General features: G+C 51.4%; 8 protein-coding genes across 8 annotated transcripts; 5 read left to right on the top strand and 3 right to left on the bottom strand.

Moving 5' to 3' along the window:
• Positions 1-945: 945 nt before the first annotated feature.
• On the top strand, positions 946-2,228 carry PMZ80_010153 (uncharacterized protein; the record flags this gene model as incomplete). The annotated part of the gene is made up of 3 exons (XM_064878544.1): positions 946-1,809; positions 1,918-2,023; positions 2,086-2,228. The coding sequence occupies 3 exons, from the start codon at positions 946-948 to the stop codon at positions 2,226-2,228; spliced, it is 1,113 nt and encodes a 370-aa protein (XP_064725623.1).
• A 1,350-nt stretch (positions 2,229-3,578) lies between these two features.
• PMZ80_010154 (uncharacterized protein) lies at positions 3,579-3,921 on the bottom strand (the record flags this gene model as incomplete). The annotated part of the gene is made up of 2 exons (XM_064878545.1): positions 3,579-3,732; positions 3,803-3,921. 2 exons carry the CDS (start codon positions 3,919-3,921, stop codon positions 3,579-3,581), a joined length of 273 nt encoding a protein of 90 aa, XP_064725624.1.
• A 1,000-nt stretch (positions 3,922-4,921) lies between these two features.
• On the top strand, positions 4,922-5,637 carry PMZ80_010155 (uncharacterized protein; the record flags this gene model as incomplete). The annotated part of the gene is made up of 2 exons (XM_064878546.1): positions 4,922-4,975; positions 5,035-5,637. The coding sequence occupies 2 exons, from the start codon at positions 4,922-4,924 to the stop codon at positions 5,635-5,637; spliced, it is 657 nt and encodes a 218-aa protein (XP_064725625.1).
• Positions 5,638-5,921: 284 nt separating this feature from the next.
• On the bottom strand, positions 5,922-7,034 carry tmk1 (mitogen activated protein kinase; the record flags this gene model as incomplete). Its single annotated transcript, XM_064878547.1, has 2 exons — positions 5,922-6,876; positions 6,928-7,034. The coding sequence occupies 2 exons, from the start codon at positions 7,032-7,034 to the stop codon at positions 5,922-5,924; spliced, it is 1,062 nt and encodes a 353-aa protein (XP_064725626.1).
• A 1,528-nt stretch (positions 7,035-8,562) lies between these two features.
• PMZ80_010157 (uncharacterized protein) lies at positions 8,563-9,786 on the bottom strand (the record flags this gene model as incomplete). Its single annotated transcript, XM_064878548.1, has 1 exon — positions 8,563-9,786. The coding sequence occupies one exon, from the start codon at positions 9,784-9,786 to the stop codon at positions 8,563-8,565; it is 1,224 nt and encodes a 407-aa protein (XP_064725627.1).
• Positions 9,787-11,613: 1,827 nt separating this feature from the next.
• SNF1 (Protein kinase) lies at positions 11,614-14,373 on the top strand (the record flags this gene model as incomplete). The annotated part of the gene is made up of 1 exon (XM_064878549.1): positions 11,614-14,373. One exon carries the CDS (start codon positions 11,614-11,616, stop codon positions 14,371-14,373), a length of 2,760 nt encoding a protein of 919 aa, XP_064725628.1.
• Positions 14,374-15,127: 754 nt separating this feature from the next.
• HGT20 (Bifunctional purine biosynthesis protein PurH) lies at positions 15,128-16,756 on the top strand (the record flags this gene model as incomplete). Its single annotated transcript, XM_064878550.1, has 3 exons — positions 15,128-15,232; positions 15,280-16,478; positions 16,567-16,756. 3 exons carry the CDS (start codon positions 15,128-15,130, stop codon positions 16,754-16,756), a joined length of 1,494 nt encoding a protein of 497 aa, XP_064725629.1.
• A 905-nt stretch (positions 16,757-17,661) lies between these two features.
• Positions 17,662-19,707, top strand: PMZ80_010160 (uncharacterized protein; the record flags this gene model as incomplete). Its single annotated transcript, XM_064878551.1, has 4 exons — positions 17,662-17,895; positions 17,959-18,090; positions 18,161-18,894; positions 18,948-19,707. The coding sequence occupies 4 exons, from the start codon at positions 17,662-17,664 to the stop codon at positions 19,705-19,707; spliced, it is 1,860 nt and encodes a 619-aa protein (XP_064725630.1).
• Positions 19,708-19,927: the final 220 nt, after the last annotated feature.

The raw sequence follows: 19,927 nt of genomic DNA on the forward strand, positions 1-19,927 counted from the left end.
GGGTCTACTAAGGGAAGCTAGCTTTGTTTCTTTCTTTTGTGTATGGGCGGGGACATCTGGATACTACATTTCTGACAGCTAGCTTCATAGTTTAGGGACAATTCTCTGAAAGTTCAACCTCTCCAGATTGGCCTTCACAGCAACGCGGTCCTGTATGCTGCAGACACCATACCTCCGTCCGGACGAGCAAAGTGGCCGGTCAATCTTTTTGTAGAGTTTGCTTGTCCGGTCGAAGCCACCCCAGCTTTTAGGGGCCTTGAGCCCTAAAGCTATGCCTAATCCATCTTTCTAGGGCTGCACTCCAGGCTTATAGCCCTAAACGAAGCAAACGTGACAAACCGGCCAGTTTGCTTGTCCGGACGGAGCATACGTGACCCGTCTTGCCAAGAACCCTTCCCCTTTTCTCCACACCCCGCATATCGCTTCCCCATATTTGTGCTTCTCAGACGCTCGGTAAGTTAGTAGCCACTGCAGTCGTGACGGGTACAGTACTTCTACCGGCACGCCTCGGCTGTAGGCGAAGTACTTACAGTAACGATGGCGCATGATGATAGCCGAGCTGGGAGGCGCGACTCATGCCACCACATTAGGTTCGACAGGCGTCTTCCGGACTTCAGTATCTGCGTCGATGCTACCCCTGACCTAAATACCATAGTCAAGGACTTCTCAATACCGACAAAAGAACACGAGAACTAACACAGTACCTCCTCAGCTGAATAGAACCTGACCTGGTTCTGCTCTGATCAGTCTGTCTAACCATACACGCCGGCCGCACTCCGTGCTCTTAGGTTCACAACGTCAAGTATCACCCACAGCACAGCGCATGGTCACGACAACTTTCCATCACTATTCTATACACTACTAGGATAGCGACTCTTAAGGCCGTTGGACCTCGTGACCGACTAGATATACAACCCCTTCCATCTCCCTACCCATCACCACAAAATGAAAGCAGCCCGCTTCCACGCCGCCTCCACCATCCTCATCGAAACGATCCCCGAACCACCGCCCCCAAACCCAGACGAAGTAACAATCGACGTGCACTGGGGCGGGATCTGCGGCACAGATCTCCACGAATACATCTGCGGTCCCATGGTAATCAACCCCCCCGAACGCCCCCACGCACTCACGCACGGACACCTCCCAGTCACCCTCGGCCATGAATTCTGCGGACGCATCTCGCAACTCCCCGAAGACAACACATCCAACCTCACCCTCAAAGTCGGCCAAGCAGTAATGGTCGACCCCCGCATAAACTGCACAACCTGCACAGCCTGCAAATCCGGCAACAGCAATTTGTGTCTAAACTGGGGCTTCATCGGTCTCAACGGCGGCGGAGGCGGCGGCGCGGGGTTTAGTGAGAAGGTTAATGTTTCGAGTCGGATGGTTCATGTGCTGCCTGAGAGTGTGGATTTGAATGATGCGGTGTTGATTGAGCCGTTGGCGGTGGCGAGACATGCGCTTTCGGCGGCATGTATTGATGACTTTAGTGGGTTGAGTGTGCTGGTTGTTGGGGGTGGGCCTGTGGGGTTAGCGGTGCTGTATAACCTGCGTGCGAAGGGTGTGGGACAGGTGTTTGTGAGTGAGCCGACGGCGAGACGGGCGGGTATGGTGAGGGATCTGGGGTTGGCGGAGGAGGTGTTCAACCCGTTGATTTGCAGTGTGCCGGAGGAGTGTTGCAGCAGGACAGACGGCGAGGGGGTGGATGTTGTGTTTGATTGTGCGGGCATTCCGGTCGGGTTGAAGGCTGGTATGGATAGCTTGAGGGTGAAGGGAACATATGTGAATGTTGCGGGGTGGGAGGCTCCGGTAAGTCATAAGTTGAGTTTCTTGTTTCATGTGCCATTCTGCTTGGGCGATGTTCACGCCAATGTGATATGGGAGGATGTGGCTAATCACTGACTATGACTGTAATAGCTTACCATCCCGCTGCAATTCGCCATGATGAAGGAGATCACCGTGAAGTTCAGCATGGCATATGATGATAAGGACTTCAAGGAGGTTGTTGCTGATTTTGCAGCTGGTGAGTTACCCTGTCTTTCCCTCCCATTAGCTGCTCGTGGTGATGGTACTGATTGGTGACAGGCAAGTTCGCAGGCGCGGGAAAAATGATCACAGCTCGCATCGCTCTTGACGACCTGGCTGTGAAAGGGTTCGATGAGTTGATCACGAAGAAAGATGAGCATGTCAAGATTGTGGCAACACCAAGAGCTGAGCTGTTGAGTTGATAGGTAGGATTGGAAAAAGTGCTGTGAATGCTGGGTGCGTATTGGTGGTGTGAGTTTCTTTCCGCTGTTGAAATCCCGTTTCAGGCGCACATCTTGCTTCAACTTGGATTGAATCGTGCTTGCGCTGGTCCGTCTTCGTACCTAATGTGTCCGGCTTAATGCGAGACTGAGGTACCGAAGTGTCAAGAGGCGTAACTCTTGGTGCAAACCTTGATTGTTGCAATGGTACAGAATGGAAACAGGCGGCAATGAGAACGCGTGTGTCAGGTGGGTTGGCATCACATCACATCACGTCACATCTCATCACCATCGCTCCTTCCTTCCCTCCTTCCTCCCTTGCCCTCGCACCTTCCACCCACCATCGCACCTTCCACCCACAAACCACCACAACTCACCACCCCACCACTTCCCGAAACCCCAAAAAGAAAAACCTCAATCGACACCATCCAGACTCGAACTGGAATCTCCACCACTTGACAATCGGACCCTATATATAGACCCCTCGCTCGGAACGCAACAAACGCACGCTACGCTTGTGTATATAACTCCTAAAGGAGGCCAAACGCTAAACTTTGTCTGGTGGTGTGCTGCCGATTGCACCATGGTGTCTTTTGTTGTGTGTCTTAAGTGACACTGATTTGAGGTGGATTTTTGGGGGTGGTTGTTATGTGGTTTTGGTTTGGTTGGTTGTGTGAGCCGGTGAGGAAGGAGCGTCCTGGGATGCAGTGGATGGATGGTGAGAATGAGTGTGTACCCCGGGTGCTCACACTCTTTCATGATTGAATGGTTAGATGAGAGTTGGGTCTGGTGTACGCTCGGGGCTGGAAGGATCTTTTGCTGCTGTATAAGTGCCTGCGACTTGCTGTTGTGTACGTTTTCGTCCTGAGACGAAAGGACTCAGGCTAGTGACTTTTGATGGCCAGTAATCGTCATGTGTCGAGGACTCGGCAACAGAAACCTGACCGCCAGTAGAGCTTGATGCATTGTACAGATTCCTATCATACAAGCTTATCGCGGCGGGTTGCTCATCTAGCTTAACCGTATGCCTATCCCATACCTCACGTTCATGCAGACACAACCCAAGAAAGAACGAGTAACATATCCTCTGCCATGCGCCACTGTCCACCTCAGACGCCCGAACCTATGCAATGCTCAAGCACATGCTCTAAGAATCATAACGCCATATCCCTCTTTGTAGCACACGCTCCTGATGTTCTTCACAGCTCAACTCTTCTGACCCTCCCTCCCCAACCCAGTCATATCGCTCAACGGTGTCAGTGGCATCGTCGGTGTCCCCACCCTCGGCGTTGCTGCCCGCAACTCAGGACTCTCCACATTCACATCAACATCCTATGTCTTCCTCCCAGCCTGAGCTCTGAACGCAGCCCGATCCTCCACATCATCCAGATCGATCTTTGCCGCCTCATCTGCCTCTCTTTTCTTGGTTTGTTGTCTTTTCCTGCGGACGATGAAGAAGAGGGCTACGAAGACTATTATGAAGAGGCTGTCGGGTGTTAGTATATGCGTGATATGAAATGGGAATTATGGAGGGAACTGGGAGAGGAGAGACATACACCACACCAATAATGACGGGAATTCCTGTTTTCTGCCAGTTTGAGACTGGCATTTCTTCGCAGCCTTCTTCATTACATTTCTCTCGTCTGACGAGATTTGATAGGGTTGAGGCATCCATGATATATGTCGTGGTGTGTTTGGGTTCGTGCGAATCGTGCTGAGAAGTGTTTGCTTCAGGCTGTGGTATGCGCAGTGTTTCGAAAGGAGGTCTCGCCGATACGGGGAGGAACAGAGTGCTTTGTCGCTTAGACTGCAGACGTAGGCGATCTTCGTGATAATCGCACGTTTATGTTACCCGTGATCTGGATCGTAGTGTCTTGAAATAAGGAATTTCTGACTCTCGGTCTCGGATTAAGATCGCAATATGCTCGCTAAGTGTAATCAAGTATGTATGCAGGTAGCCAGCCGCAAAAGAGTGTGTCGAGTTATCCGTCGAGGTAGCAAACAAGAATTGCTTAAAGTTGGCTTTTCTTAGTGACAAGGTCGCTTCGTTGTGGGTACGTACTCGTGAAAAGGAAGATGAAACACTTGGTACTGTCGCTTTCCGTATGAAACTCAAATCAAGTTACTGAACAGAACCACCGTAGACAAAGAACGATGATAACTTGAAACGCAAAGTCGAATCAAAGACGACGTTTCCGTAACGACTGACTGTAGCGAACGTAAGGAGTTGAACTATGGAACTTGTAGCATCGCCATCGCGCGAAGGAAGAGGGGGATGGTCAGCAAAGAGGTGTTTGAGATTCAACTTCGGTGCACAGATCTGCGCTGTGACGCTCTCCGCATTTGCAGGTGCGATCCTAATTTGTTACATTAGGCGAAATTGGGGTCAAAGGCCAGCACTAATTTCAGGGATGGCGCTTGTTGCGCCTCGTCAATCATTTCCTTTTGATGCCTGAGGGTGCCTGGAATAGTGCAGGCAGTTGTATATTACCTACCACAAGTGAAGTACGAGTACAGTATTTGTTTCGAGCAGGAACGACCTGCTGATTACTGAATGTCGATTAGTCCAACTTCACACTGTTGAGCATTGCACTCCTCAAAGTTCAGATCGCAACCACGAATCTGGTTACCTTGAGATAAGGTTCAAGGCTACACGACTGCTTGGCACAGCCAACATGGCATTCATAAGACCCTATCAACCCGCCGACGAGGAGGCATGCATACACGTCGTGAGTCGCAGACCGCCGCACCTATATCACTTCATAGCTGCTCATACTCGCAATGATAGTTCCGCTCCACGGCATCCCCCAACCTCCGCGCTCACTCCGACCCAGCCGTCCTCCACATCGGCTCATATATGTGGTGTCGTCCTTACATCACCCTGAATGCCAGTTACTGCTTCATTCTCGATGACGGCACCGGGACCGCAGTGGGATATATCCTTTGTGCGCCTGATACGCAGCTGTTCGTCGAGCGATTCCGGGATGAGTTTCTTGGAGTTGTGAAGCAAGCCGGTATCCAGGAACCAGCTGAGTCAAATGTAGCAAGTGACAACGACATGGCAACGCAATTCCGCCACGACGTCTACCACCCCGAGAACATGCTGCAGGCTGAGTATCCGAGGTTGCTTGAGGAGTATCCCGCTCATTTACACATCGACATCCTAGAAAGCCACCAGAGTCAGCGGTGGGGTGAGAAGATGATCGAGACGTTATTGGAAAAATTACGTGGTAAGGGTGTCCGTGGTGTGCATCTTGGCATGGACGCGAATAATAGTCGTGCTGGCAAGTTTTACGACAGATTGGGGTTCGAGCCGTTTGAGGGTATGAATGAGCAGGGTGAGGTTGGGAGGATAGGGGGTGCTATTTATCGGGTGAAGAGGGTTGAGTGAGTGAGTGCCTGCTCAGATAGCGAGCACGTAAGGTACCGATGAACATGCTCTACGAACTGCAAGCTTGCCAAAATAGCTTCTTTCATGGTTGTAACTCGCTATACCCCAGTCAAAGATACTCCTCCCATATGCATTCGTTGCATGCAACACAATTGTTCCTTTTGTGAATCAAAGTCATCTTGCTTGCCAATGTCCTGTAAATCGCTCTTCTCGCTCTGTAGACACTCTCATCATTTCATCATGCTTTCAGCTCTACCTGCTGCACAATATCATCAGTCATACCCTCACCGCATGATTTCATTCCAGATCAGCGCCTTCAACTCCTCCTTACTCAGCTGTTCCTTGTTTCTGTCAAAGTCGAAGAACTCCTCTGGGATCGGTTCTGCTGTTGGCTCGTCTTCTGGATCGTGATATGGTTCAAGGTATGGGTGCTTGAGGGCCTCTTCCACCGTAATTCGCTTGACAGGGTTGAATGCTAGCAATTTCTCCAACAGATCCAGGGCCAGATCAGAGTGCTTGGGGAAGAGAACCTTGAGTGGGATCTTCTTCTTGAATGGCAGACTTCGAATGTACTCCCGGGCACGCCTCGACTTGATGCCATAGTAGTCCTCCATAGTCGGTGTTCCCAGAACGTCAAGAATGAGGGTCAATTGGTGGTGATAGTCCTTGCCCGGGAACAGTGGCTTGCCGCTCAGCATTTCTGCAAGGATACAGCCGACACTCCATACATCAATGGCTTTTGTGTATTCCTTGAAGGTCAACATAATTTCTGGTGCTCGGTACCATCTAGTTGCGACATATTCCGTCATGAAACCTGAGTTGTCGTCCGTTGCAGCTGCAGATCTGGCAAGACCGAAATCACATACTTTCAGGTCGCAGTTGGCATTGAGAAGCAAATTGCTGGGTTTGAGATCTCTGTGTAGGACGTTCGCAGAGTGCATGGCCTTCAGCGCTCGTAAGGTCTGGTAGATGAAGTATTGGCAGTGATCATCCGATAGCTCTTGTGTTCTGATGACCCGATGCATGTCCGTCTCCATAAGCTCCTGGATCAGGTAGACCTCGTTGAATGTTTCGTAGTTTCGCGGCTTCTGAATGTCAAGGATGCTGATGATGTTTTCGTGGTTGAAGTGTCGTAGTAGCTTCATCTCTCGTAAGGTCCGTAGGCAGAACATGCTATGGTCGAATGGGGTGATCTTCTTGATTGCGACTTTCTGGCTTGATGGCTTGTGCAAGGCCGAGCTGTGTATTCGTTAGCGATGAATTTGGACGGGCCATTCTATGGATACTTACCAGACCACTCCGTACGCACCTTCGCCGATGACATCCTGGATATCATATTGGTCACTCACATTGAAGGAGATTTTCCTAGAACCTCCCGCAGGCGTTTGGTTGGACATGTTGACGTGCTAGACGTCTGGTCACAAAGGTCGTGTAGAAATCTGACCCAGCAAGAAGGCGTCTTGGCGTGGTCGAAGAGAGGAGAAGATAGTGTTGAGGCAGATCTAGCGGCTGTTGAATGGTAGTCGGGAAGGTGCGATTCGATGGTTGAGATTCCTCCTGCTGTGTCCTTTCCTATAGCGTGGCAGCAATATAATGTCTCGGATGCACACTATTCAACAACAACAACTAGTCCAAAGGCTCCCCCAGTCCTTTGCGATGTGGCTCTGTTGAGGATGTTTGCAACCGCAGTCTCTTATGCTTGCGCAGAGTCACAGTTGACCTATGCTAGACTGCAACTTCTCTGCTCGTGACCCTATAATTCCTCAAGCTAGATTACACGGCGGGCAAGTTGAGCTTTTTTATTGAAAGTGACCTGGTGCCTGGTTATGGTGTAGTTGTGGTCGTGGTAGTGGGGTATCGTGTCGAAATCGGACTCAGATTGGTGAAACAGCGGGACTGTGCGCACGCTATTGCCGGAAGCTGCACCTCAAATGGTCAAGACAAGTGCTGTATGGTAGGACCTTCATCAGAGACACTCGACTACGAGCAAAAGAGCGTGGTGAAGAGAAGCATGCGCAGCCTGCCACCTACAGCACAAATACGCGCGACCTTCCTCTCACCGAAGTGGGCTTTTAGTGCAGATCATCGCCAATGCTAGTCACAACGATTTGATTGGTTTATAGGTGTGACAGGGCAGCGGCTCAGGAGAGGTTAGACTGTTTCGCGCGGGAGCTAACGAACTTTAGAAAGAACCAACTGCTTCACCAACCGAAACGAACCCGAAATAGAGTACTAGAACTCGGCTTGCCGATGTGAAGGTTGCTTCACATTTCTTGACCTGCTTTTGCTATGCTTGAAGACATGACTCTTACTGCTTTGGTACCACGAACTATTCTCAGACTCTTTCTCGAGGCATAGAGATCATATCTTAGACGCTCTAGCCACCGGCTCGGTGATCTGCTATGGTCTCAGCGGTATAGAAGTCTTTGGCATTGATCGTGTACGCTGTATTCCACTAGAACGACCGCCGCCAGATCTGCCTGATAATCTTCTTCTCTGGCTGGTGACCTTAATACGGATATAGATTAGTCTTGAGACAACCGTGTCTATTTGATCCTGTTAGGTGGAAGGTCTCGTAACATCTTTTGCTCATACTGGAACAAACATCTGTCGGCTTGTCGCCTGCGACCGATATGCTCGTGCACATCGTGCTGCAGTAAGAAGGATATTTGCGCTTGCGAAGCAAGACATGATATCCATCACGCCGTGTGCAAGACCAAGTAGTTTTCTGAGATTCGTCTCGTTTTCGGGCCCCGCATACGAGTTTGGGACAGGTGATGCGCCTGACAATCACGCCGAAGTCGTGCTCGAAAGAGCAAAGTTTTAAGCTTCCGATCAATCTTTGTGTAGTGAGTAGGTCACGTCGAAGGAGAACATTTGTGGCACGTCAGGCTATACTTGAAGGGAGCGCATAGCTGACTCATGTTATCGGCCCTGCAGCACAACGCGGGATCCTGTCACTGCCCGTACGCGCCGCGCTACGGGTCTACCAGTAACACGGCGCGATGGTAGCCGGACGACGCGGCGCACTACTGACTTGGTTGGGGAAACCACGTGGCGCAATGCTGGCATGGGCAGAGAATCGAGGTGGTCCGAGCTGGTCCGGGACAGACGTCGCCTTGCCCTCGTGGAACGCACAAGACCGCTACCGGACTCGTCAACGGCTTCCTCTGATTCTATGGCACTCCATTCATCGTCGACATAGCTCATCGCGCTTGTGTCGCTGACCGGGGTTTCCGCATGCTTCGGCTGAGGTAGACTTGCATCGTTTCTTGAATGCAGAGCTTCGGAATCCTGTAAATGCTTGTCCTGTGCTTGCATATAAATTTGCGTAACGTCATCTGGATCATAAAGCACTTCTCTGTCTTCCCACGGAGCTTGGCTGATTTCACCTACGTCCTGCGACTTTCGATCTCCCTGTCCGTAGTCGTTACTGAGTGCCGATGCAGATATCACATCTTGTGGCTTAACAATGTCTGTAGGCGACAACGTGGGAGGCCGAGACGCCTTGCGTTTCTTTTTCTCAGCCTGTATTTCGCGCCTCCGACGATTACGCCTTTTTTTTCTAGCGTAGTATACCTCCGTCCTTGGGGCTTCGTGTTCCAACCTCTGCACCTCTTCGTCTCTCAGGTTTGCTTGCGAGTCTGTACTTGCGACTACTTCATCTTCATCCGCACTCTGCGCATTCGTCTCTTCTGGCTGATTGGCATTCGTTGCGGCAGGGGTACTGGTTGTCGATTCCGACTCGGCGTATTGATCTGGGGCCGCATGCGAGGGCGAGAATCTTGATGGTGTTTTTCTGATAGCGGATACATTTGACTCTTGATTTGCACCTTCACGAGGATACCACTCTTCGGTCCTTGGGTCCCACCACTGCCAGGCTCCACGCTCATGCCCAGGCCTTCTGCAGACCAGCAAACCCACATGGTTGACGGTGAGATGATAACTGCTGCCCGAACGTCTCCATGGCACAGGAGGAGCCGTAGTGTCGCCAACCAGGGCTCGCAGAGCAGTATATATCTGGATCTCATTCCGATTGCGGTCAGTGCTGTCAAATCCGAGACCTGGAGGTCGTTGCACAGGGGCCGGACGCGTCCGAGCCTGATTAATGAACTTGATATTTGTCACTATAGGGGGCTGGAGAGACATGGGCGGTTCGATGCTCCGCACGGACGGCGTTGGCGAGTCTTGAGAGTGAACAATGGAGCCTCTATCAAACCCACAGCTGACATGACCCAAACTGTTCAAGCTATTGTCTATAATATCTGCTGGACACCTGTTTCCTCAGAAATCAGGCGGCGGAATCCGAGATGATCCAATACCCTGACGAAAGCGTCCTCTCCTCCATCAAGATACACAGCAGCTAGCAGAGCTTCTAATGTTGTGGCTAGTGTGCCGTCGGAGAGCCCTTGCGTAGGTCCAAGAATAATAGGAGCGTGCAAGTTTTTTGCCCGGCATATTTGCGCAAGCACGCTGTTGCTAGCTGATGCGCGGAGCAGCCGGGCCCACTCCCCTGTAAGATCTTAGCGACTAGCAAACAGGGACTGCGTATCAGAGGAAAACCTACCTGTGGAACGCCCCAGTGATGTACCAGCGCAAAGCCACATGTTTAGCCAGAAGGGCATCACCAAGTATTGCTAAAGCTCGATTCTGTCCCCTGTCGGCGAGTATATCAGGATGAGGTGCCCCCGGTCCTCCTAACCTCGATCCCCACAGTGCTTTAACACACTTGGCCTTGTCCTTGAATACGTAGTTTATGAGCTTTTGACACAGGCCAACTCTCATGTCAAGGCTCTTCTTCGTTGCCTCCTGCCATGCCGCTTTCTCAATGTCACCGAAGCCGGGGTATTGCTTTCTGGGAACGATAGCGTCCTGTTGGTGCTCTTCCAAAGACGAGCTTGGCACTGCGGCTCTTGGCACTTTCGTTGTGGAAGACGACGCGTCAATAATGGAGACGTTCTGAGCAACAACGACGACTTTCTGGCTCGAAACACGAGTTACGCCTGATCTGAGTGAAGAGCGTGCCAACCTAGCTAAGGGAAGCCTTGGCATAACTCTTGGGATTGATCCGGAGGATGAAGATCGAAAAAATGTTGTATGTCGACTGGTCTCAAGCAATTGTATCTGTATGGAGCGTACGTGCTGTGCGCAAAAGATGCAAGATAGGCTGAAGACTTCGTCTTGAATGAAGCAGATAAACCGGCCAGCTGATCAGATGCATCGAGTCCGAAGAGCTGACAAGATAAATAGAACAAGCAAAATTGCTTAGCCAACCCCCTGCCCATTAGTAGAATGTATTTTTGACAAGACTACCCGTAGGTCGGTCATAAAGCATCAACGAATGACTAAATCAACACGCCTGCGCCATGCGATAAGGACAAGGAGTGTGGTGAAGTGAGGGAAAGATTATATGATAAAGATATCGATGGTTCATACATAGCCCTGATGGATGAATAGAACAAATTATCTGACTTCGACTGGTGGTGTCTCTGGAACACTAGCCGCATATGAAGGTCCAATCAGGAGTCTAGTAGTTATTGGGGTTAGCTCGTTGCCAAGAACCATCGTCATTCTCACATGCGAGTCACTACTGGCGCAGAAGGTTCAAGTTGGTGTTCATAGAGTCAACAGTACCAGTTATGCAATAGTTCAAGGTGCGACGCTTTGACAACACTGGTTAGCACGCAAATGATACTTCTCTCTACATATCCAGACAGTCATATTGAGTCAACCACAACGTGTGTCTTTTCGAAGCACGATTCAGACCCTGCACGAGTCGGCGGCATCGCTGAGACTCGCAATTGATCGACGCCTGCCCCGCCCTCAACTACCTCGACGACATCAATGCTGGTCTACTACATGAACTACAGTGACTATTGGTGACATAGCAATTCCAAAACATCGTTTTTCCCTCACCGCGCAGACCGACTACGAAGAACTGCTTTGTTGGCAGCAGCTCACGATCAAGTCGGCAACATGGCGTCTCAAATCAACGACGATGAGCTCTCCATGTCGCTGTCAGCTGTCTCGCGCACACGGTCAAGGCCCAGCATTCCCCTAGTCTCGCCTCCACCGAAAGCACCATTGGCCGATACGCCTCCCCTCAACTCGCCCACGACCACCCACGCTGCACGAAGGCTGAACGAATACCAGCTGGTGCGAAACATTGGTGAGGGCTCTTTCGGCAAGGTCAAGCTCGCGAGACACCGCGCATCGGGACAGGAGGTAGCAATGAAGATCATCAACCGCCGCAAGCTGATCAGTAGGGACTTGGCTGGCCGCATCGAAAGAGAAATCCAATATTTGCAACTACTGCGACACCCACATATCATCAAGCTGTATACTGTCATAACAACGAAGACTGAAATATGCATGGTACTGGAATATGTCCCCATGGAGCTGTTTGATTACATCGTCAAACATGGCAGGTTAGGAGAAGCAAAAGCGAGGAAATTGTTTCAGCAAATCATTTGCGCAGTCGAGTACTGCCATCGCCACAAGATCGTACATCGAGATCTGAAGCCCGAGAACCTGCTGCTGGACAAGAACATGAACGTCAAGATTGCCGACTTTGGTCTCAGTAACATTATGACTGATGGCAACTTCCTGAAGACAAGCTGTGGAAGCCCCAATTATGCTGCTCCAGAAGTCATCGGTGGCAAGCTCTATGCTGGCCCAGAAGTCGATGTATGGAGTTGTGGTGTCATTCTGTATGTCTTCCTGGTCGGACGCCTGCCATTCGACGACGAGTTCATCCCAACCTTGTTCAAGAAGATACAAGCTGGTGCCTTTCACATCCCTTCGCAAACACCACCTGGCGCAGCAGATCTTATCAGGAGGTGCTTGATGGTACACCCTGTGCAGCGAATACAAATTGCTGAGATTCGCCAGCATGAATGGTTCGTGAAAGACCTGCCCGCCTATCTTCGGGAGCCGGTCGAAGAATTCATTGATACTGGAGTGGACTCGGATAAAGCCATAGATCCAACTCAGCTAGCACCAGGAAAGCCTATCGAAGTTGTCGAGAAGATGCACGATCAAGTCGTTACCAAACTTGGTCAGACTATGGGTTACCCGAAGCAGGATGTGAAGGATGCTCTCAACAAGAACGAGCCAAGCGCCATCAAGGACGCATATCTCATCGTCCGAGAGAACCAAATAATGATGGAAACCCCAGAGTATCGTTCTGGCAATCTGGCAGACTTGTTTGGGAGTTCACCCCCCGTCCCACCAAATTATCCCGGTTTCTCTGAATCCCCACGTTTGACGTCGAGTCGTGGTATGGATGAAATCAAACCACTGACTTCGGTATCATATCGCGATCAACGAAGAACCAGTCGAACCATGTCAGATACCTCTACTCTAGTTCGGGAAGATGAAAGGCCTAGGGTCTCTACCGTCAAGGTGCTCAATACATCGTTACCAGGCGTGCACGAAGACCTACTGAGAATAAGGGAGAAGGCTCGAGCCGAAGGCAGAGACCCTGACTCAATCTTTCAGGTGCCGACAGATGAGAACCCCAATGCTCCAACCCAACCAATCCCGGAAGAAGTTAGGGATCAGGCTGGTGTTCCGGTCAAGTTACCGCAGGCAGAGCAAGATGCTACGGCCAGAGCGCTGAAGCCGCACTCGAGATCGTTCACTAACCTAGCCAATCTGGGTGTGCAAAAGGAGAAACCGCAGGTTATGCCAACGGTAGCCGAACAGGAAAAGGAGAAAAAGCCGCCTGCCAAATCGAAAGGTCGGAAATGGCAGTTCGGAATAAGATCGCGGAACCAACCATTCGAAGCAATGAAGTGTCTCTACACTGCACTCAAGACGACTGGAGCAGAGTGGGAGGTGATACCTTCGGTGCGGGCTGGCAGTCAAGACGGCGAAGAAAGTTCCGATGACCAGGACGAAGGCGGTAACGAGGAGGAAAACGAACTCGATCTCCCACCTATGCCAGAGCTCGAACCTGGCCAGCGGCACGAGATCCTGCAGAGCAAGTATGATCACTTGTCTCCGGACTACTACATACCCCGCGATCCATGGAACATTCGAGCTCGAATTCTCAAGAAAGGACTTCTCATGCCTGGCGAGTTGACACCAATGTCTGGTCACAGCTCAGCAGTCAGCTTGCCCAGTGAGGCGCAACAGCAACTCAAGAGGCACATTGAGGAACTTGGCGGGCACGCCACGGAAGAGATAATTAAAGCACTCGGAGCTAACGGCCCGACTGCAAACATTGCGCAAAAGCTTAAATCTTCCTCACAGCACAATAGTCGACCAAGCAGTGGCGCGGGTGATCCCAGTAGCTACGGTCAAGATGCATCTTCCGGGTCTGGCTCTGTTAACAGCAGACCAGAGAGTTCGACCGGTGTGAACATCAGCAAGATGACCGGCAGTCACATCGGAGTCTGGGTCTTCATTGATATTCAGCTCTACACGCTTGATTCGCAGACGTTTGTGGTCGACTTCAAATGTGATGGCTACCAGAATGTGGTGTGGTACGAGCCAAAGCAGAAGTCCGTCACGAACCCAAATAGCACGGTCGTCAGTCCAGCCAGCAGCAGGCCTCAAAGTGGAATTGACGGTATGAGCATTAGCCGCAATAACAGCTATGAGCTCAAGAAGCCAGAGGGCTACTGGAAGCCCATCTCGAAGAGATTCAAGAATGTGGAGAAGGAGGTCTCGAGCCCATATCCGTATATTGATGTGGCAAGTGATCTGGTGGCACATCTGGCAAGTGGTTGATCTGCTATTGCATGAATCTGATTGTGCTGACGGAAGAATAGACCGCAGCGCCGCAGTGAGGATACTCAAGGACATGAAGCTACTGAGGAAGAGATGTGTTCCTGGCCAGCACAAAAGAGACGAGCTTATGTATATGAAGAAATTATGAAATCTAGCGAGGTGTCAAGGATAGGTTGATTGATATCAGGAAATGGGTCCGTCATCAACGGATGAATTTCTGGCATCCTCATTTGCGTTATGAACGCCTGGGAAGTGATGTGTGAGAATATGTGCTTCAAAGGAATGCCTGATATGGCTGGCAAACTGTAGATGTAGAGCTTGACCTTCTTCAATGGCATCTCCTCTCATCTTATGTCGTACTAAGTCTGCTTTGTTGTGATTGGTCGGCGTCGTAGCGGAGGATCACTCCGACTGCTCGCCAAGACCTGCTCGCTTATCGCATGAGGTCAAATTGGTGGTCTAGGTAACAGCTTCGGGCATACCTTCCATCCTGCACGTCTTAGACTCGCACCCGGCATGATTGTCGCTCGTTGGCAGGAGAGACCCGAGTAGTAAGATCATTACTTACAAATTTATGGCCATACAACACACGAAAGAATTGCAATCGGCAGTCGCAACGCGTAAGTCGCAAGCTCGCCAGCAGGCAATCGATACCTAGGTATACTTCAGAGTTGGGAGCATCATAACTTGATTCGTATCGTCGGCTCTGCTCGTCTTCACACACATCGTCCACATTATAAGACAACGGTCGAACATGGCGAACCTCCAGTCGCTTGCGAAAGCCTTTCGCCAAACACTCTTCTTCCACTTCGTCCTGTTCACAGTCACCCTTGGTCCACTCCTATTCGGCTACCACCTCGTAAGTACATCCACATTCACCATCATCGACCCGGCTGACCTGCTCAGGCCGAACTCAACGCCCCCTCCGAAGTAATCACCTGCAAGCGCAAATCCATCCGCCAAACGTCCGCCTCACTCCCACAATGCATACACATGTCCCCAGCCGAATTCGGCCTCGTCCAATCAATATTCACCCTCGGCGGTCTTATCGGCGCCCTCTCAGCCGGCCCACTATCTAGTAACCGCGGCCGCCTCCTCACAATGCGCCTGAACACTATCCCCATCACACTCGGTCCCATCATCGCGGCATTCGCACCGAACGTCGCAGCCATGAGCATCGGCCGCTTATTCTCCGGCGTAGGTGCAGGAGCAGCTCTGGTCGTCGTGCCAATCTACATCTCTGAGATCGCGCCCGTGGAACGAAAGGGGTTCTATGGTTCTTTCACGCAGATCATGACTAATGTTGGTATCTTCGTTACGCAGTTGATTGGGTACTGGCTTAGTCATGACTCTGCTTGGCGTGTTATACTGGGTATCGCGGGGCTTATTGGTCTACTTCAGGCAGTTCAGCTGTTCTTTGCGGTCGAGAGTCCCAAGTGGCTGGCTGAGAGAGGCAGGAACAAGGAAGCAAGGGACGTCCTCCGCAGGCTGCGAGGTACGGAAGACGGCATCGACGAGGAGATCAAGAGCTGGGGTGCATCAGGCGCCAAATCGGCCGACAACGATGAACCAACCGAACGACAAGGTCTCCTCTCCCACGACAACACCGAAGCACAGAATGATTCGAAGCAGAACTCAGACCTAAGTTTCCTCCAAGTCTTCAAGAATCCTCGCTACCGACCCGCTATCTTCGCCATTCTCCTCGTCATGGCATCCCAGCAATTGACCGGCATAAACAGCATAGTGATGTACGGCGTCTCGCTCCTCTCCGGCCTGCTGAGCAGTTCCTCGGCCTTGCTGAACATCCTCGTCTCTCTACTCAACATAATCGCCACATCGGCCTTCGCGCCTCTTACCGACTCCCGCTTCGGCCGGAAGGGATGTCTCCTGCTTTCGATTACCGGAATGACGATCAGCAGCGTGCTTCTCGGCATCGGCATGCGCGCGAGCATCAAGGTTCTCAGTGCAATCTGCGTTCTTACCTTTGTCGCGTCGTTCGCGCTTGGTCTTGGGCCTGTGCCGTTCATGCTCGCATCTGAGCTCGTGGACACGAAAGGTCTGGGTGCAACGCAGTCTTGGGCTTTGGCAGGCAACTGGATCGCTACGTAAGTCTCCCTGTCCCTGTCCGAGCAGCTTCTCCTACCCAAGCTCTTCTGACACCAGTTCCGTTCTACCTCTGCTAACACCATTCAGTTTTCTAGTGTCGCAGTTCTTTCCAATCTTGAATGACAAGCTGGGTAAAGGCATCACGTACTTCATCTTCGCCGGGCTCGGGTTGCTATTCCTCGTTAGTGTGGGGTGGTTTGTGCCCGAGACGAGGGGGAAGAAGGGTATGGCTGATGTGTGGGGTTATGATGAACAGAGAGAGGGACATGAGGACTAAAGAAGTATATCTCGACGACAACAGGCAGGTGGTTTCCTCTCGAGAGCATAGACGCGGAGGCAGAGCGCACTGGGTGGCATTTTCCATTACGAGGATAGATTTGTGGCATGTGCCTGGGTGTATCGTACCTATGTGTCTATTGTTCATCATTGATATCTCCCAAGTCATCTAGGTTCAGGCACAAGTTCTCTCGAACTAAACCATGCTTGCTCAGTTCACTTCTTTACGCTTGAGCTCGTCCTACATACGCTCACGAACGAAGTCCTGAGACCACAGTCAGGGCGCCGGCATAGCAATGACTTCCTCATGCAGGAAAACCCTCCTCCTAACTGCTTACTGATATCTTCCTCATTACCGGTACCCTCCTCACTCCGACTTCACGTCGTCCTTTCCTGCCTCCGGACCGTGGACGATAGGTCTCACAATCATTTCTTCAAGCTTCGTCTACTTTTGCTTCAAGAAAGCATGGCCTCGGTTTAACACGTCACTCTGCACTCATTCATTTCAAGCATGAGCTGTCAATGAACTCGCGAGTCATCGTATGCGACCGAAATGATCCGTCCTTGCAACCAGACTAAGCGCTTATGGCCATTAGAGTCTGTGAGTTCACAGACCGGTCTGACCACTAGATCTGCCTTCAAAACTGCTCAGCCTGGTCGTCCAGATTGCAGGTCGCTACGCTATTTCAGGCAAGCTCAGCGGCGGGATGTCCGAGGGTGTCTCGAGATCCCTGTCAATCACGTGGTGGGCTCGAATCGCGCTAATGGCTAGCGTTGATACGGGCGCCTACTATGGCAGTCCTGAGATTGAGGCAAGCAGAGCTTGATGGTCGTTGTGTGTACCTTTGTTCCAGGGAATGAGTTAATGCTCCCGAAAACACGAAGGGCATAACATCAGCCGTCCCGATGCTACGCAATCACCCCGAGCCCGACCTTAACAACAACGACAATGAATCACAGTCATTCGTAATGGTCAGCCAGTCCAAAATGCGCGACCATGTCCCTCCCATGTTCGAACTAGAGAGATGCAATGGCATCGACCTGTTCGAAGTATCGGTCGATGAGCTACAGCATCACATGTCAGGTGGCAGCTTCACCTCACGCGACTACACAGCCCTCTGCTTAGAGCAGATTCGCAAGGTAGGCTGGCCACGGTCGCCGACGACGCATGCCATTCGTGAACACTGAACACAGCTGTGACAGACAAATCCATATCTTGAATGCGTGATCGAAACGAATCCCGACGCTCTCGACATTGCATCATCTTTAGACGAAGAGCGGCAAAATGGCAAGGCTCGCGGACCGCTTCACGGTATACCAGTCTTAGTCAAGGATGTATGTGCTATCGTTTCACTTTGTCTATCGCGTGGCTCTTCTTCGGTCCTGACATAGTTCTGTCGAATAGAACTTTGCTACGAAAGATAAGATGCAAACCACCGCAGGCTCATGGGCTCTACTCGGCTGTAAGGTACCCAAGGACGCCCATCTTGTCCACCTTCTCCGCAAGGCCGGTGCAGTCATCATCGGAAAAGCAAACCTTGACGAATGGGCTGGAATGAGGTCTCACAGCTATTCCTGTGGGTATTCAGCGAGAGGCGGCCAGACCAGAAATCCCTACCGATTGAACAGAAGTCCAAATGGGTCATCCTCAGGCTCCGCCGTTGCGGTCTCAGCGAACCTTGTCCCGCTTGCCATCGGTACGGAGACCGACTGCAGTATCATTTCACCCGGAGCCGTTAACGGCGTCGTAGCGATCAAGCCAACCGTGGGTCTGACATCTCGTGGTGGCGTCATCCCGATCTCCGAAACGCAAGATTCGACCGGACCATTTGGACGCACAGTGGCAGATTGTGCTCGAGCTCTGGATGTTCTAGCCGGTCCTGATCCAGACGACAAATTCAGTACCGTTCCTGAACGCAGACAAGTCGAGAGCTATCATGCCTGCCTAGCTGATAGGGAAGCGCTGAAGGGTGCCAAATTCGGCCTGCCCATGAAGAGATTCTGGAAGTGTGCACCACATCCACAACGAAAGGTCATTGAGCAGGTGATCAAGCTTGTCCGTGATGCTGGCGCTGAGATCATCGAGGTCGACATGCCATGTGCTGAAGAGCGGCTGCCGGAGGATGGCGAGTGGGACTGGTATGTCCGGATACGCTGTTCCATTGTCCCTCTCATACTGACTGCACTCGCAGGGAGCGATACGGTGACTCGAAGCCCGAAATATCCGAGATTACCGTGTCCGCCGTTCAAACATGCTATCTAATGGACGAATACCTTTCAAAGCTCAAAGACACGCCCATACGTACGCTCGCGGACATCGTCAAATACAACGATGACAACCGAGGCTCAGAAGGCGGCCACCCCTATGATATCCCAGCATTCCCAGAGGGACAACCACTATTCCGCCAGTGCGTAGCGACAAAAGGTATTAAGACGCCCATATACCATGCAGCACTTAAGCACATCACCTCCCAATGCCGTGAAAATGGCATTGATGCTGCACTAAGGAACCCAAACAGTTCCGACGACAAAGATGAAACACTCGACGCCCTGCTCTTCTGCGACGTGAAAAGAGGTGGGATTCAAATAGCGGCGCAAGCCGGCTATCCTGTTCTCACGATACCAGCCGGACTAGACCCTGATGGCATGCCAGTCTCGCTTGTGTTGATACATACAGCATGGCAGGACGACAAGCTTGTGAAGTGGTCGAGTGCCATTGAAGATCTACTTGCTTATCATAATCAGCGTCGTGCAGAAGCAAAAAGTTGGAAGCAGTTGCCCCGCAATGAGAGGCTCGGCAGGATACCGCCAACATACATCGACCATTTGAGGAAGAATATTCCAGTGGAGAAGAGCTACCGGTATCCTGGTTCGAAGAACGAGACAGGTGAGCCGTGGCCTGAGAGGCCTGCTGATCCTGATCCGGGGAGGCAATCAGATGCAGAAAGGTAACAATGGTCTTAGTGGCGGAGAGGCCAGCGCGGTTGGACACAGAGACCGAGTGGATAGCCACAGCAAAGCTCAATGTATTTGTGTAGAGGTACATATCCAAGCACATGTAAGTAGCCGGCTCTTCCCGTGACCAGAAGCACTTTGTACCACATTGTAGCTTTCTTGCTTCGGTACCGCTCTCCTCTATATAGCTCGCGCCTCTGAGTCTCATTCCAGTCCG

This window comes from Knufia obscura (assembly GCF_036327395.1).
Source record: "Knufia obscura strain CCFEE 5817 isolate CBS 148926 chromosome Unknown scaffold_16, whole genome shotgun sequence".
Lineage (NCBI taxonomy): Eukaryota > Fungi > Ascomycota > Eurotiomycetes > Chaetothyriales > Trichomeriaceae > Knufia > Knufia obscura.